This window comes from Bacillus rossius, chromosome 3 (genome assembly GCF_032445375.1).
Source record: "Bacillus rossius redtenbacheri isolate Brsri chromosome 3, Brsri_v3, whole genome shotgun sequence".
Lineage (NCBI taxonomy): Eukaryota > Metazoa > Arthropoda > Insecta > Phasmatodea > Bacillidae > Bacillus > Bacillus rossius.
The window spans coordinates 69,718,839-69,735,943 of NC_086332.1; the positions used below are offsets into that span (position 1 = coordinate 69,718,839).

At 36.9% G+C, this 17,105-nt stretch overlaps 1 protein-coding gene across 2 annotated transcripts in view; it reads right to left on the reverse strand.

Moving 5' to 3' along the window:
- LOC134530862 (prion-like-(Q/N-rich) domain-bearing protein 25) overlaps nt 1–16,597 on the reverse strand; it is a 72,851-nt gene extending 56,254 nt beyond the window's left edge. The window contains exon 1 of one of the 2 annotated variants that reach the window (XM_063366126.1): nt 16,431–16,597. In XM_063366126.1, coding sequence (XP_063222196.1) covers nt 16,431–16,515 — 85 coding nt within the window. In that variant the 5' untranslated portion in view covers nt 16,516–16,597. The remainder of the gene's footprint in view (nt 1–16,430) is intronic. The other variant, XM_063366127.1, reaches the window with a different exon arrangement.
- Between the last annotated feature and the right edge of the window lie 508 nt (nt 16,598–17,105).

Sequence of the window (17,105 nt, forward strand, 5' to 3'; positions counted from 1 at the left end):
AGCTATTTTTTCTGGCCGCGAGTAGGTTCACTTGTGCCTGTCTTGCGCGCGGGAGCGTGCAGCCGGCTGCCGTGTTGCCATTACTTCGGACTCATCCTCGGCTAACGGAATCTGACTCCACCTCCTCCGTGCCAGTAAATAATCAGCATGGTGCGGAGTACTGTGTCAACGACATGAAGAAAGCTAATAACAGTGCTATCAATTCAGAGACGCACGGATGTGCTGCGAAAAGCGAAATGTTTGAAGAGATGGTGAACCCAAATTTTTTATAGTTTTAATTATTGTTTCCATTTACTGTAAAGTATGTTTGGGCAAAAAAATATTTTGTGCCATAATGTGTTTTACAAAAACTTCCAAATTTTTTTTAATTTGAAATGTGATCAAGTGACGCTTTGCAAACTAAACTATACTGATTTGAGAAATGTGTTTATTTTTATGTAAGTATAAGTTAGGTAAAAAATCCTCAGCTTAAAAGTAAGAGTAAACAAACTGTTCTACGTGGAAAATTAGATTTGGTAAGCATGAAAATAAGTTAATTTTCAACCGACTTAAAAAAAGGAGGGTCTCAATTCGGTTGTATTGTTTTCATTCACGTGAGAATTAAGCTGTTCAAGCCAAATTGTTAGTTACAATTAGCTAACTTTTATACGAATTGCTGCATATAATAAATATTGTGCCTTACAATTCAATATATATATATTTTCAGTTCCTATGTGTAAGACTTAAGAAATTAACATGGCTACGTTGGGGAATTCAACCCATATTTAGCAGCAAACTTAATTTCTTAGCACCATTTGTTACTCCGTCAATAATTTTTACTTAATTCGCCTACCGTGAGAATCTCAGTGCACTAGCTGTGAGATAGTTTCTCTCTTCCCACCCCCTAGTTTTTTGTTGGAGTTCAAGACAATGTGAACCAAAAGTGGAAACTTGAAACTTTTACCTTAGATAGGTTAAATATATTTTACATATTTTGGAACAGCTTAGATCCAATGTGCGAAAAGAATCATAGTTGATTTCATACTCGCATTCTAAGGTTTACATTAAATAAAAGGCTCAGTAAATTAAGCAGCCGGTAGGTACATATGCCATTGTAATATTACATAACATTTTAAGTTATTCTGTTCTTCGGAGGAGAAAGAATAGTAGTGTGTAATAGCCGGTCCTGAAACAGGCTTAGGCTTTGGAGCCAGGAGCCAGTCCACCATCTTGGATTGTGACGTCACGGCGGCCATCTTGGACTCAAAAATTCCTCAAAATTCCTCAAAAATGACTCAAAGTTACTCGAAAATTCCCGTTTTGAGAAAAAAAAATCACGTTTTCTTCCGCAAAAATTCGAAAATTCGGATTTCGAAAAACCTCAATAGTCGTTTTGCCTTAGAAACCACGAAAATTCCTAAAAACGCCTTAAGCATCCATGTCTACAGCCTCCGATAAGCAACTTTTAGGAATAAGGATTACATGACCGCCATCTTGGATTATTATGTCACCTTTGCAATTTCCGTTACGCCCGCCATCTTTAAAATCAGCAATTTGTATGTTAGAAAATCGGGAACAATTATAAAATGAAAAAAAAAATTAATAAATCGAATTAAATAAAAAAAAACTTAAAAACCAAAGTTGCACTTATCGTTACAGTCGCCATCTTGGATTATATTAATGTTGCATGTTGCGTTACGCCCGCCATATTTGTTGAGAACTATGTCATTGTTACTCTTTATGTTACGACCGTCATATTGGATCCTATTAATGTTGTATGTTTCGTTACGTCCGCCATCTTGAAAATATTTATTTATTATCCGATTTAAAATGAAAAAAGGTTCAATATTCATCAAAAAATTAACTTATTAGAATTCCGATTTATTAATCGATTCCAGTCCTTGGATCGAAACCGCTAAGAGCAAACGGCCGATCCTTCCTCCATGAAAGCTACCTAGACTGACCTCACACCACCAATACAAAGGTACATATCGTCAACCAGTATGTCGTCATGTCCGCCATCTTGACTTCGTCCGCTGGAGGCCACCATCTTATTTTCGTCTGCTAGAGTGTGCTGGTGACATGTTAGTATAATTTTCTGTTCACCATAACTTTGTCCTCAACTGGTGGCATTGAACTTGGACCTTTACCTTGAACATTGACCTTGACCTTAGACCTTGAAATTGAAATTAAACCTTGACCTTGAACTTGAAATTTGACCTTGACCTTAAACTTTTACCTCGATCCTAAAATTTGACCTTGACATTGAAATTTTACATTAAAAATCAAACTTTAAAGGCACGGAGATCGAGTCCTCGGTTCGAACCCAGTGAGGGCAAAAAAAATGGCGACTGATCCTTCCTCCATGGAAGCCACTGACAGACTGACCTCCCACCACTAATACTGAGGTATATATCGTCAGCTGGTATGACGTCATATCCGCCATCTTGTCTTCGTTTGCTGGAATACACCATCTTGTTATCGTCTGCTAGAGTGCGCTGACACCATGTTAGTTTTATTCTAACCTGATAGAGTGCAGGAATCATTTATTACTGAGGTGCCATACCAACTTGAAATTTGGGCCCCATCTTGTAATCGTGTAATTATTTAGCTATAAATTCGGGGAAAAACCCAAATTCATCAAAAAAAATCACTCATTAATTTATATATTGAATCGCTGGATTCCTGTGCTCGGTTCGATACTTGAACAGTGACAATTGTAATTAAATATAAAATAAATTTTAAATTCTGTTTTCCATTACCTTTCATGGAGTTCATAAATCATTCTCTCTTCAAAAATTAAACACAAAACAATGTACGACAGTGTTAGACCAATTAAATACCTTGCCGATAAGCCTAACATGATAGACTAGTTTTTCGATAATCTGAATAACCTCTAAACCGTTCATGTTCAAAACCATCCATACAGACCAATAGTCTCCGGACCAAGAGGTTGGTTCATAATCAATGTAAGACGTACAGATCAGTTATTTCCGAACCTCACGACCTTCCTCATCGTCAACTAATTATATTCAATTAAACCAACATATCATGTGTTAACGCTTCCAAAAATACCAAGAATCCCATAACAAGGCAGCACCATCAAAAAAGGAAGCACATTTTTGATGCACCATTAAAAAAGAAAGCACATTTAGAAGCACCATCAAAAAATGCAGCACATTTTTAAAGCACCATCAAAAAAGGAAGCACATTTAGAAGCACCATCAACACAAAGGCAGCAACTTTGGAAGCACCATCAAAAAAGGAAGCGCATTTGGAAGCACCATCAAAAAAGGAAGCACATTTTTGAAGCACCTTCAATAAAAAGGAAGCACATTCTACAAAACGAAAGCTCATTTAACGAAAAAGAGGTACATTCTCACTTACATTCAACATCTAGGATGCGATAGTCAGTGTTAAGTTAGGATATAATGTCTCCATCGGTCTATGAATCAATTAGTTAGTAGTTCCTTAAGTCATTGGCTCCAATATTCATTGGTTCCAATATTCATTGACTCTAATATTCATTGGCTCCAATATTCATTGGTCCAATATTCGTTGGCTCCAATAGTCATTGCCTCCAATATTCATTGGCTCCAATAGTCATTGGCTCCAACAGTCTTTTGGCTCCAATAGTCATTAGCTCCATTAGTCATTGGGTTCCATCAGCCATTGGGCTCCATCAGTCATTTGGCTCCAAAAGTCATTGGCTCCAATATTCATTGGCTCCAATATTCATTGGCTCCAACAGTCTTTTGGCTCCAGTAGTCTTTAGGCACCATCAGTAATTTACTCCAACAGTCTTTTGGCACAAAAGGCATTGGCTCCAATATTCAATGGCTCATATATTCATTGGCTCCAATATTCATTGCCTCAAATATTAATTGGCTCTAATAATCATTGGCTCAAATATTAATTGGCTCCAATAGTCATTGGCTCCAATATTCAGTGTCTCCAATATTCATTGGCTCCAATATTCATTGGCACCAATATTCATTGGCTCCAATATTCATCGCCTCCAATATTCATCGCCTCCAATTTTCATTGGTTCCAATATTCATCGGCTCCAATATTCATCGGCTCCAATATTCATTGGCTTCAATTTAATTGGCTCCAATATTAATTAGCTCCAATATTCATGGGCTACAATAGTCATTGGTTTCAATAGTCATTGGCTCCAATATTCATTGACACCAACAGTATTTTGGCTCCTAAAGTCATTATCTTCTACTGCCTTTTGTCTCGTCAGCTCTAATTATCTTTGACTAGAATCCTACGAGTCTAAGAGACTATGAGGCCACTAGGCTACGAGTCTAAAAGGATCTAGCTGGTTACGAGTTATACATGGCTGCGAGACTACAGAGCTACGAAGCTTCTAGAACACAAGTTTACTTGACTGCGAGGATACAGGACTACAAGTCTGCATGTGTACTTGACTACGAAGCTACTTGTCTACAAGGCTGCAATTGCCGCATCTGTCTTCGACGGAATTTTCTCTTTTGCTTCAACTGCTTCAACAGCATTATGTTATAAGATTACAAGGCTACTTGCTTACGTAGCTTCAAGTCTACGAGGATCCAATTCATCATGACTGCGAGATTACGAGCCATGAGGTAACGACACTATGCGATTGCGAGTCTTCAAGGTTACGTAATCTCGAGGCTATAGGTCTACGAAGCTTCCAGAACGCATGGTTACTAGACTGCATGGCTAAAAGGCCGCGTGGCTACGAAACTTCATGACTCTAACTGACTGCAATAGCACCATTCATTGGTGAGAGTTAATTTATCTCATGCAAAATAACCTGTTTAAAGTAGTGTAGATTATTGTGAACAGATGACACCACATGTTGCTTACAGCTAAATATTTATTTTTATTTATGCTGGATGCGGGATGCTCACTAACGATCGCAATAGAAGGATGGCTTCGCTAGACTCCAAGGAGAAGGAAGTTTGTTCTTCCAGTCAGCGTTTCACAGATTTCTCAGAGCATATTATTTGACTGAGTAATGTTATTTTTTTTTAAATTCCACCTGATAATTATATTGTAAGTGTTGATTTAGTAGCAGAAATTATCGAATTAAATGTATCTAACACAAATAAAATGACATGACTCATTAGGCAAAAAAAATCCTTCATCCAGAGAGCGGTTTCTCAGAATAGACAAAAGCACTCGAAGAAACCACAGGTATTATCGCAAGCACATGGAATAAACCATCAAATTATTGACAATAATAATCAGGAGCACACGGAGAAAACCATCATAATATTGACATGGATAATCGTGAGCACACGGAGAAAACAGCCACACATATTCTTTGTTAACATAAAATTTAAAAAAAAATTTAATATTTAAAATAAAAATTACAAAAAATATAAAAATATCTGGCTTGAACTTGAACTCTAGCTTTGCACATCAATGAGAAGTTCACAAGCTAGCAGAATCAGTTTTTTTGTATTTTTTTAAAAAAATTTTTTAATTTTATGTTAACAAAGAAAATATGTGAGGCGGTTTTCTCCGTGTGCTCCCGATTATCCATGTCAATATTATGATGGTTTTCTCCGTGTGCTTATGATTATTCTTGCCAATATTATTATTGTTTTCTCTGTGTTCTCCTGATTATTCTTGTCAATAATTGGATGGCTATTCCGTGTGCTTGCGATCATTCCTGTGGTTTCTTCAAGTGCTTCTGTCTTTTCTGAGATACCGCTCTCTGCATGAAGGATTTTTTTTTGCCTAATGAGTCATGTTATTTTATTTGGAGTTACATTTAATTCGATAATTTCTGCTACTAAATCAGCACTTACAATATTTTTATAAGATGGAATTTTAAATAAATATATCATTACTCAGTAAAATAATATGCTCTGCGTAATCTGTGAAACACTGACTGGAAGAACAAACTTCCTTCTCCTTGGAGTCTATAGAAGCTATCCTTCTATTGCGATCGTTAGTGAGCATCCCGCATCCAGCATAAATAAAAATAAATATTTAGCTGTAAGCAACATGTGGTGTCATCTGTTCACAATAATCTACACTACTTTAAACAGGTTATTTTGCATGAGATAAATTAACTCTCACCAATGAATGGTGCTATTGCAGTCAGTTAGAGTCATGAAGTTTCGTAGCCACGCGGCCTTTTAGCCATGCAGTCTAGTAACCATGCGTTCTGGAAGCTTCGTAGACCTATAGCTTCGAGATTACGTAACCTTGAAGACTCGCAATCGCATAGTGTCGTTACCTCATGGCTCGTAATCTCGCAGTCATGATGAATTGGATCCTCGTAGACTTGAAGCTACGTAAGCAAGTAGCCTTGTAATCTTATAACATAATGCTGTTGAAGCAGTTGGAGCAAAAGAGAAAATTCCGTCGAAGACAGATGCGGCAATTGCAGCCTTGTAGACAAGTAGCTTCGTAGTCAAGTACTCATGCAGACTTGTAGTCCTGTATCCTCGCAGTCAAGTAAACTTGTGTTCTAGAAGCTTCGTAGCTTTGTAGCCTCACAGCCATGTAAAACTCGTAACCAGCTAGATAATTTTAGACTCGTAGCCTAGTGGCCTCATAGTCTCTTAGACTCGTAGAATTCTAGCCAAATATATTTGGTGCTGATGAGACAAAAGGCAGTTGGAGCCAATGACTTTTGGAGCCAAAATACTGTTGGAGTCCATGAATATTGGAGCCAAAGACTATTGGAGCCGATGACTATTGGAGCCGATGAATATTGGAGCCAATGAATATTGGAGTCAATTAAAGTGGAGCCAATAAATATTGGAGCAGATGAACATAGGAGCCGATGAATATTGGAGCCAATGAATATTGGAGCCAATGAATATTAGAGACAATGAACATTGGAGCCAATGAATATTGGAGCCGATGAATATTGGAGCCGCTGAATATTGGGGCCAATGAATATTGGGGTAAATAAATATTGGGGCCAATTAATATTGGAGCCAATGAATAAATGAGCCACTGAATATTGGAGCCAATGCCTTTTGGTGCCAAAACACCGTTGGAGTCAATGATTGATGGAGCCAAAAGACTATTGTAGCCAAAAGACTGTTTGAGCCAATGACTATAAGAGCCAATGAATATTGGAGCCAATGTATATTGGAGCCAATGAATATTGGAGCCAATGAATATTGGAGCCAATGAATATTGGAACCAATGAATATTGTAGCCAATGAATATTGGAGCCAATCAATATTGGAGCCAATGAATATTGGAGCCAATGAATATTGGTGCCAATGAATATTGGTGCCAATGAATATTGGAGCCAATGACTTTTGGAGACAAAAGACTGATGGAGTCAATGACTGATGGAGTCAATGACTGTTGGAGCCAATGACTATTGGAGCCAAAAGACTGTTGGAGCCAAAAGACTGTTGGAGTCAATGACTGATTGAGCCAATGACTATTGAAGCAAATGACTATTAGAGCCAATGAATATTGGAGCCAATTAAAATTGGAGGAAATGACTATTGGAGCCAATTAATATTGGAGCCAATGACTATTGGAGCCTATGAATATTGGAGCCAATGAATATTGGAGCCAATGACTTATGTAAATACTAACTGATGGATTCATAGACTGATGGAGACTTTATAATATAACTTAACACAGACGATCGCATCCTACCGAGTTGAATGTAAGTGAGGATGTAAATCCTTTTCGTTAAATAAGCTTTCGGTTTGTAGAATGTGCTTCCTTTTTTTTGAAGGTGCTTCCAAAATGTGCTTCCTTTTTTGATGGTGCTTCCAAATGTGCTTCTTTTCTTGATGGTGCTTCCAAATGTGCTTCCAAAATGTGCTTACTTTTTGATGGTGTTTCCAAATGTGCTTCCTTTTTTTAAAGTGCTTCCTAATGTACTTCTTTTTTTGATGGTGCTTCCAAATGTGCTTCCTTTTTTGATGGTGCTTCTAAAATGTGGTTCCTTTTTTAATGGTGCTTCCAAAGTTGCTGCCTTTGTGTTGATGGTGCTTCTAAATGTGCTTTTTCTATGGTGCTTCTAAAATGTGCTGCATTTTTTGATGGTGCTTCTAAATGTGCTTTCTTTTTTGATGGTGCATCCAAAATGTGCTTCCTTTTTTGATGGTGCTGCCTTTTTATGGGATTCTTGGTCTTTTTGGAAGCGTTAAAACATGATATGTTGGTTTAATTGAATATATTTAGTTGACGATGAGGAAGGTCGTGAGGTTCGGAAATAACTGTTCTGTACGTCTTACATTGATTATGAACCGGCCTCTTGGTCCGGAGACTATTGGTCTGTATGGATGGTTTTGAACATGAACGGTTTAGAGGTTATTCAGATTATCGAAAAACTAGTCTATCATGTTAGGCTTATCGGCAAGGTATTTAATTGGTCTAACACTGTCGTACATTGTTTTGTGTTTTATTTTTGAAGAGAGAATGATTTATAAACTCCATGAAAGGGAATGGAAAACAGAATTTAAAATTTATTTAATATTTAATTACACTTTTCACTGTTCAAGTATCGAACCGAGGACAGGAATCAAGCGATTCAATATATAAATTAATGAGTGATTTTTTTGATGAATTTTGGATTTTTCCCCGAATTTATAGCTAAATAATTACACGATTACAAGATGGCGCCCAAATTTCAAGATGGCAGGGCACCTCAGTAATAAATGATTCCTGCACTCTAGCAGGTTAGAATAAAACTAACATGGTGTCAGCGCACTCTAGCAGACGATAACAAGATGGTGTCTTTTAGCAGACGTAGACAAGTTGGCGGACATGACGTCATACCAGATGACGATATATACCTCAGTACTAGTGGTGGGAGGTCAGTATGTCAGTGGCTTCAGTGGAGGAAGGATCAATGGCCATTTTATTGCCCTCACTGGGTTTGAACTGAGGACTCCAAGCTCTGTGCTTTTAAAATTTGTTTTTTAATGTCAAATATCAAGGTCAAGGTCAAATTGCAGGGTCAAGGTAAAGTTCAAGGTCAAAGTCATATTTCTAGGTCAAGGTTAAATTTCAAGGTCAAAGGTCAAGGTCCAAGTTTAATGCCACCAGTTGATGACAAAGTTATGGTGAACAGAAAATTATACTAACATGCTGCCAGTATTCTCTAGCAGACGAAAACAAGATGGTGGCCTCCAGCGGACGAAGACAAGATGGCGGACATGACGACATACTGGTTGACGATATGTACCTTTGTATTGGTGGTGTGAGGTCTGTATAGGTAGCTTTCATGGAGGAAAGATCAGCCGTTTGCTCTTAGCGGTTTCGAACCAAGAACGGGAATGGATATAATAAATCGGAATTCTAATAAGTTAATTTTTTGATGAATATTGAAATTTTTTTCATTAAAATCGTATAATAAATAAATATTTTCAAGATGGCGGACGTTACGAAACATGCAACATTAAAATAGGATCCAATATGACGGACATAACATAAAGTGTAACAATGTCATAGTACTCAACCAATAGGCGGGCGTAACGAAACATGCAACATTTATATAATCCAAGATGGTGACCGTAACGATAAGTAAAACAGTGGTTTTTAAAGTTTTTATTATTTAATTCGATTACTTAATTTTTTTAGGATTTTTATAATTGTTCCCGATTTTCTAACATAAAAATTGCGGATTTTAAATATGGCGGGCGTAACGGAAATTGCAACGGTGACATAATAATCCAAGATGGCGGTCATGTAATCCTTATTCCGAAAAGTTGCTTATCGGTGGCTGTAGACATGGATGCTTAAGGCGTTTTTAGGAATTTTCGTGGTTTCTAAGGCAAAACGACTATTGAGGTTTTTCGAAATCCTAATTTTCGAATATTTGCGGAAGAAAACGTGAAATTTTTTCTCAAAACGGGATCTTTCGAGTAATTTTGAGTCATTTTTGAGGAATTTTGAGGATTTTTTGAGTCCAAGATGGCCGCCGTGACGTCACAATCCAAGATGGTGGACCGGCTCCCGGCTTCACAGCCTGAAGCCTGTTTCAGACCGGCTATTACACACTACTAAGAATAATTGTAAATTTTAGATGGCTATCTGAATGTAACTTAAAGATAAATCCCTTTATCAGGCATTATTTTGTTTTTACTTTGGAAGCTACATTGTATTAATCCACATAGCAATGAGAAAACAGTTTGAAAATCTTATTAGTTGTTTAAAAATGAGTATTTTATTTCATTTTAGTACACCAATATTAGTCACAAAAAAAATGTAAAATGTATTGGGGTGTGCGGATATTCGTAAACACGAATAGTTGCGCAGTTATTTATGAACTATTCACATTCGAAAGTCGAATATTAAAGATTAAAATTTCTAATATTTACAGGCACATCTGAAGTTGCTGGTTGTTACTCAGGTGAAGCCAAACTTATCTGTTTTTCATAAGATATTATTGTCGTTATTGCATTTTTGCCGATATACAGTAAACTTTTAATCATACGACACTTCACTATTCCAGGTAAAGGCATCGTTATTGTCATTTGGACTAGTTTTGACCATCACCGATCTAACCTAATAAAAACATTTTTTTTTCTCTTGAATCTGAATTCAACCTTCTCTAGTACGAAAATAATACACTGTTCTATCTAACTATTTATTTACCTTAATAGATGGCTGTCTTATGAGAAGAAAAAAAACTGATAGCCAACAAGTACATGTAGTATCTGAATTGATACCAAAACAAGCTGTGACACGTGACAGGACGGCGGCCGGCTTGTCTTCTCAGTCAAGGCTGCTTATGCGACGAACCCATTTGATACCGTTCGTCTGGCAGCTAGCAACTACGGGACAATATCAGCATTCAAATAATACAGGGTTTATTTCACGCAATGTTACCTCACACATTGTGTGTATGGCAGTCCTCACCGCCGCTATGTGCCCAGTCGTATTGTAACGCTCCGCAAAAACGGTTGCTTTTTTCGTTATGATAATACGTGGAAGTAAAAATGGCAGTTAACAGTTTAGACTCCGGTTTATACCTACTGATTACTTTTTGGTAACCAATGAACGTTTTAAGATAAACACGTTTTAAATAGCGAAACTAAACAGATTTACAAACAAACACATTTATAAATATACGCGTCACAAGATAACACCATCGCTTAGCACTCGCCGCCCACGACCGTGCTACCACATTTGTGAAATGTCAGCCTTCCCGTGACACTCCTAAGAGATCTAAAGAACTATCAGGATATTGCCGCTACTTTCGGGCAGCTGGAGGAATGTCTGCCTCAAGTGGTGTGGGTATGTAAGTGTGAGGGCGCCCAGTGACAACACGAAACGAAGCGCTGAATCTTAAATTCCAGCTACTCTTCAGTGGCCGTCGACCTTGGGTAGCTAACACAAGCTGGCTGGTAGTATAGTTTTCTTGAAGAGGATCTCAACACGCGGCACCCATGAGTGCAAGTTATTTTCCAGCCTACTTCCTTCAAATTTTACAAATTCTCAACTCTCTCTCTCTCTCTCTCCCCCCCCCCCCCTCCTTTTTTTTTTGTCAATTCTTGGCAAGGTCCGTTATTCATTGTGGTCATGGAATTTGGATTTTAATTTTAATTTTAAAAAGTACAACACTGCACTTTTTAATATTTATATTTGATAAATGTGAATATTAAGGATGTTTACATTGCTTCAATAGATAATAAACAGGGTACAATTTTCACTTTTGTCTGCAAAAGTTAATATCATAGTATTAATATTTTCACTACTTGTGTTCTGTATTGTTATGTATCTATCTAAGTGAAAATGTAAGATAATTTTTCGACTTAGAAATTATTCGCAATAATATTAAAAAAAATTCCTGTTCGATTCAAAAATTTTCGACCACCAAAATCCACTATTCGCACAACCCTATAATGTGACAGATTTGTGTAGTGAAATATGTGTACCTACATGTGATTTGCATAATTTTTCTTAACGCTATTAATACGATGTTTTTTTTATTTTGTTTCGGCAAAGACAACTTTCCAAGAAAATGATAGAGAATTGGAAAAATAAAACTAGCTATTGCCATAGGCAACGTATAAAATGATACACCACTTATTAGTGTCGTTAGCGGACGGCGGGTGGAATAAGAGGACTGACGGACATAGTTACAATTCAAGTGGAGTGGTGAGTTATCTTCCTGTTTACACCAATGCTTACTCTATAGTCTGTTGTTCACCAAATAAAATATTTCAGTAATTATAACATCCAGTCAAAATGTGCGTGTTAATTTTTTTTCTTTTGACGTGTTGCATTATCGGAGCCGAAACAAACCAACCCTTATACCTGGGAGTGAAAAGGAAGTAATTGCTTTGTATGCGAATTTGCAAGACTCAAAGACAAAAAGGTGAATGAACATCATTGTTTAAAAACTATAGTGGTCCAAGCACTGTAATGGAACAAACAATAATAGTAGAAGGGTTCTGCGTGAGTGTTGAGCAGCACTTGTTAAAATACTTACATTGGTGACGGAGATTCAGTGTTTACTCTAGAATAAAGCAGCTAGTTCCTTACGCAAGGGAAGTCATAAAAATTGAGTGTGCAAACCACATTGTAAAAAAAAACATTTTCACAAATTTTCCAGAAATATGTCATTTCCACCTTCTGCGCGTCGTTTTCTTGAATCAAGAACAGTAAGATTAAAATCCGGCGCTAGAAAAGCAATAGAAATTGCTGGAACATCTATTGTTGGTACACATGTCGTTCGATTGAAACTTGACATAAAAAAATGGTCCTCACCATGTATTCGATTGTCACGAAAACTGCCGTGTAGAATACTGAAAAAGAAAAAATACCAATGAAAATTTTGTGACATTGGTGAAAGAGTCGGGGATTATGGAAGCTATTGAAAAGGCTATTGATCCAATGGTAATGAAATCTGATAGACTCGTACTTAACAAAACAAAAATCAGGTTGAGCGATATATGAGTATGGTAGCTAAGTTTTCAGATGGAAAACGGGTAAACTTTGCTAAAAGAGGCTCTCATCACGCTCGTTGTATGGGAGCTGGACTGGCCCATTTCAGTGGTCCTAGCTGGCACTTCATTCCACGGAAAAACAAATTTGGTCGAAGCCCAGGAAAGTACTTCCAAACAGTTTTGAAAATTAGCTGTCTCCAGTATGAAGATGGCCCTCCAAATAAAAAGAGACGACCAAACAACACTCCTGGTCCTGATTTGTAGTATGGTCCAAGTGCTGAAGACATTTTGTGTCCTGAAGACGTGTTGAGTCCTGAAGAACTTGATACAAAGATGAATTTTATCCTCGAAAACCTGAATCGGGATGCAACAACATTAAAAAATATTCATGAGTTGTAAAGATGTACTGTTGGTCAACACGAGAACACTAAATGGAGGGATGCTCCTATGAACAGACTTACAGCATCTAATTTCGGTTTTGTGGTAAAATAAACACATACATCCTGCCACTGTCTAGTAAAATCAATTTTGTATCACAGGGAGATAAATTCCAAGGCCGTTCAGTTTGGACGAGTCAACGAAAATGTGGCTAAGAATATGTATTCCAAACTAAAAAATGTCGAAGTCGAAGATTGTGGCTTTTTATGTACACCCACGCTTTTAATTTCTCGGAATATCTCCAGATGCACTAGTGGCAGACGATGGTTTTCTGGAAGTTTAATGCTTATTTTCAGCTGGGGACGATAAATTAAAGGACTATGTTTCAAAAAAGAAAAAAATATGTGTATCGAAGAAAAACTTGGAGATTTGCGTCTAAAGAAAACCCACATATATATATATATATATATATATATATATATATATATATATATATATTTTTACCAGATTCAAGGTCAACTTGGCAGTAGAAAATATTACGACTTTGTAGTTCATACGAAAAAATGATTTCCATATTGAAAGAATTTTGTTCGACAAAGAAATTTGGGAAAACTCTTGCTTTCAAAGCTACAACAATTTTTTGCGGAGTGCTTGCTTCCAGAGACAGCAGATCCATTAAATACCCGAAGACTAAATGCGCGAGAGCCTGACTTTGTAAAAGAATCTCAAAAATCACTTAACAAAAAAATAAAACAGATTATTTCAGTTTTGGTCGCCTAAATGTTATGCATGTTTTCTTCTGTTTTAACACAGTCCTAATATAACAGTGTTGATAATATTATGATCATATTTTGATCGTAAAAGCAATACGATTTTTTTTTTTAGAATTTGGGTTATCAAACACATTTTTTATGTTTATTTTTAGATTAAATTAGAACTTATAAATTTGTATAGACATCTCTTTTACTAAAGTAATATTATGTGTATCGTAGCAGTGAAAGTGATTGAAAGACTATAATTTCTCTGTTTAAAAACGTATGTCAACATGTTAATTTCAATCTTTAATGTTTTTATGCTAAATTATATGTAACTAGCTAAACCCGGCCACGCTTTGCTGTGGCACAGTTTAATATTAATTCATTGTTTAATTTAATATTTTACTGTGCATGGCTGTGGAATGTAATAGAAGAAATAAAAATGTGTTTAGCTTAAATATTTTTATTATAAAGCTAATGGAAGGATTACATTCCTTGTTTTCCCATTTTTTGCATAAACATATAGATCAGATGGTTTACCGACTCTGGAGCACCCGACATATAACTGTCCATGAGAGAAGCATTCATTTTCTAAATTCAAACCGCACACTTGCAAAGATTGTTCTTGTGCTTTATTGATGGTCATATCGAACGCAAGGCGTATTGGAAATTGAAGTCGTTTGAACTCGAACGCCATATCTGTCGGAATAAGTGGCATTCGTGGAAGTAATACGTCTTCACCTTTATGAAGTCCAATCAAAATTGTTGCTTCAATAAGATTATCCATTAATTTTTTAACTACTAATCGTGTACCATTACATAATTTAGGCTGACAGATATTTCGAAGCAATATAATTGGCACACCAATTTTCAAATTCAAAATATGTGGTGGTAATCCTGGAACATCGAGTGAATTGAGAAATTCCGTTGGAAAGTTCACTGCTTCATTTTGGTGCACTACTGAATCAATAGATTTGTATGTCATTGTTTCACCTTCGATTCTGTTTATAATACTATTGTTCATATCGTGTATGTCAACATTTTTAGCCGCTAGAATGGCTCGTTCGCTCAACCATGCATGATTTTTGAATTTTGTTTCGATGTTTTGGAATACCTTGTCTACTAATTCCTCTTTTGAATCTACGATGTTGCATAAATCAGATGATAAGCTGATTTTTCCTGTTTCTGGATTTGTAGGTGCAGTGCCGTTACCAACTTCAATTAATTGTCTTGAAAATATGACTGCTGTTGGATCGTTCTGAAGTTTAACTCGCATATTCGTGGTTAAATGCATTTTTTTTACTGTGCTCCAAAAATTTGAATATTTTTAATTTAAACGTATTTTTATCAATAGAGTCGAAAGAATATACTTTCAAATTAAATAAAGTTTTTTATTCTTTCTTGAAATATATATATATGCATATTTGTGTAAATTATAGTCGTCAAGGCACAATGGTCGAGTAGCCTGATGTGCTTGAACTTCGACAATATGGTACAGCATCGTCGAGCGTGGTCAGAACTAAGTTGGGTGACCATGATATTTAGTTATAGAAACTTTTTTTTCCGACTTTTCCGGTGGATTTTCCCAAACTTTTATTTCATATAAACACTCTTCTGTTAAGATGCAATGTTCTGTAAAAATTTCAATCCAAACCATCGTATACTTTCCGAGTTTTGCGGCCAAATACATACGGAAGCTAAATTTTTATATATATAGATTAATATATTTATTTAAATAGTACACATATTGTATAAATTATTAAATGATGTCTTTCAATGGCATCATTAATGTACATACATAAAAACTATTTTTGTAAACTCTGTAAAATTACACAAAAAAAATCTGGCAAGGGTATCATTGTTTAATACAGCATTAAATTTTGTGTGGTGTTTGTTCCTGTACATTTCAGGAAGTATTTAAGACATTACTTTATTAAAGTATTTAATACAATTAAAAGTAGTTATTTCTTGCCGAGTGAAAGGTTTTTTAATCGATTAGAGTTATAAGACTGAGAATTATTTTTTATTGTTTTCGGGTTATGCTCGAAATTAGACCACAAAATCATGCCCGGGCCGAGATTATACATCAGAATCTCTCGCTATACGCCACTCTTCAAATAGGAACTAAATCCCAAATAAATAAATTGTTTCAGCGAAGAAATTGTAGTTGACAACTGTTTTAATTGAAAAAGTGTGTAAAATAGCACGTGCACATATAACGCGCACAGCATGTGAAGGCCGTGTGGATCCCGGCGGAGCTGGTGTCTGGCCGCGAGGAAACATATCGGGTGGCAGGGAGGCAAATAACCAAGGAACTGCGACAGCGGCCAGCGCGCGACTGACGACTTGGCAACCCCGCGCGCGGAGTAATGTCCGTAAATTTACTGTAATTTCTAACAGTGCAGCTGGACCAAGAGGACCGCGGTGTACTCACTCAGTGCGCCGAGGCACGCAGTCAGCACCGCCATCGCCGTCAGCTGTCTGAGGACGGACCTCGCCCCACTCGCCGCTCGCACCATGTCGCCGTGCACACTGAGGCGGAGAGAGAGGCTGCGCTGGACTAGCGCCTAAACACAGGCTCGTACTATGCGCCAGAATCTTTCTGCGCATGCGCGACAGGCCTAGCGGCGGAGGGGAAGGTGAAGCGAGGACGGTGTGGAAGAGTTGAAGGGGTGGGGAGCGCGGAACTTGGAAATAATATTAAAAAAAAGTGCACATGTAATGACCTTGGAAAGGAGCCCTATCTGAAAAGAAATTTGCACAGTTTTCTAACACTTCGAAGGCATCAGCGCGAGAATCACCCTTACAATATGGATGCGCAAACAAACATACAGTCTAAATGATATAAGAGAACATGTATACGCCTGTAATCACAAACCACAGATGCAGTGATGCGTGTTGAGAATGATGATATAACGTCCAAGCCCCTTGACGTAAGTTTTCTGTAACACAAAAATTCTTATTTGATAATTTTTTCAACTCCTCTCCCGAAATAAATTTATATGGTGCCACTGAGTCCGCCCTCTTAATATATATACATTTTTAATGACACGAAAAGGCAATTTTTACACTGTAAAGGCATATGTATATGTATATTTCCATTCCATTG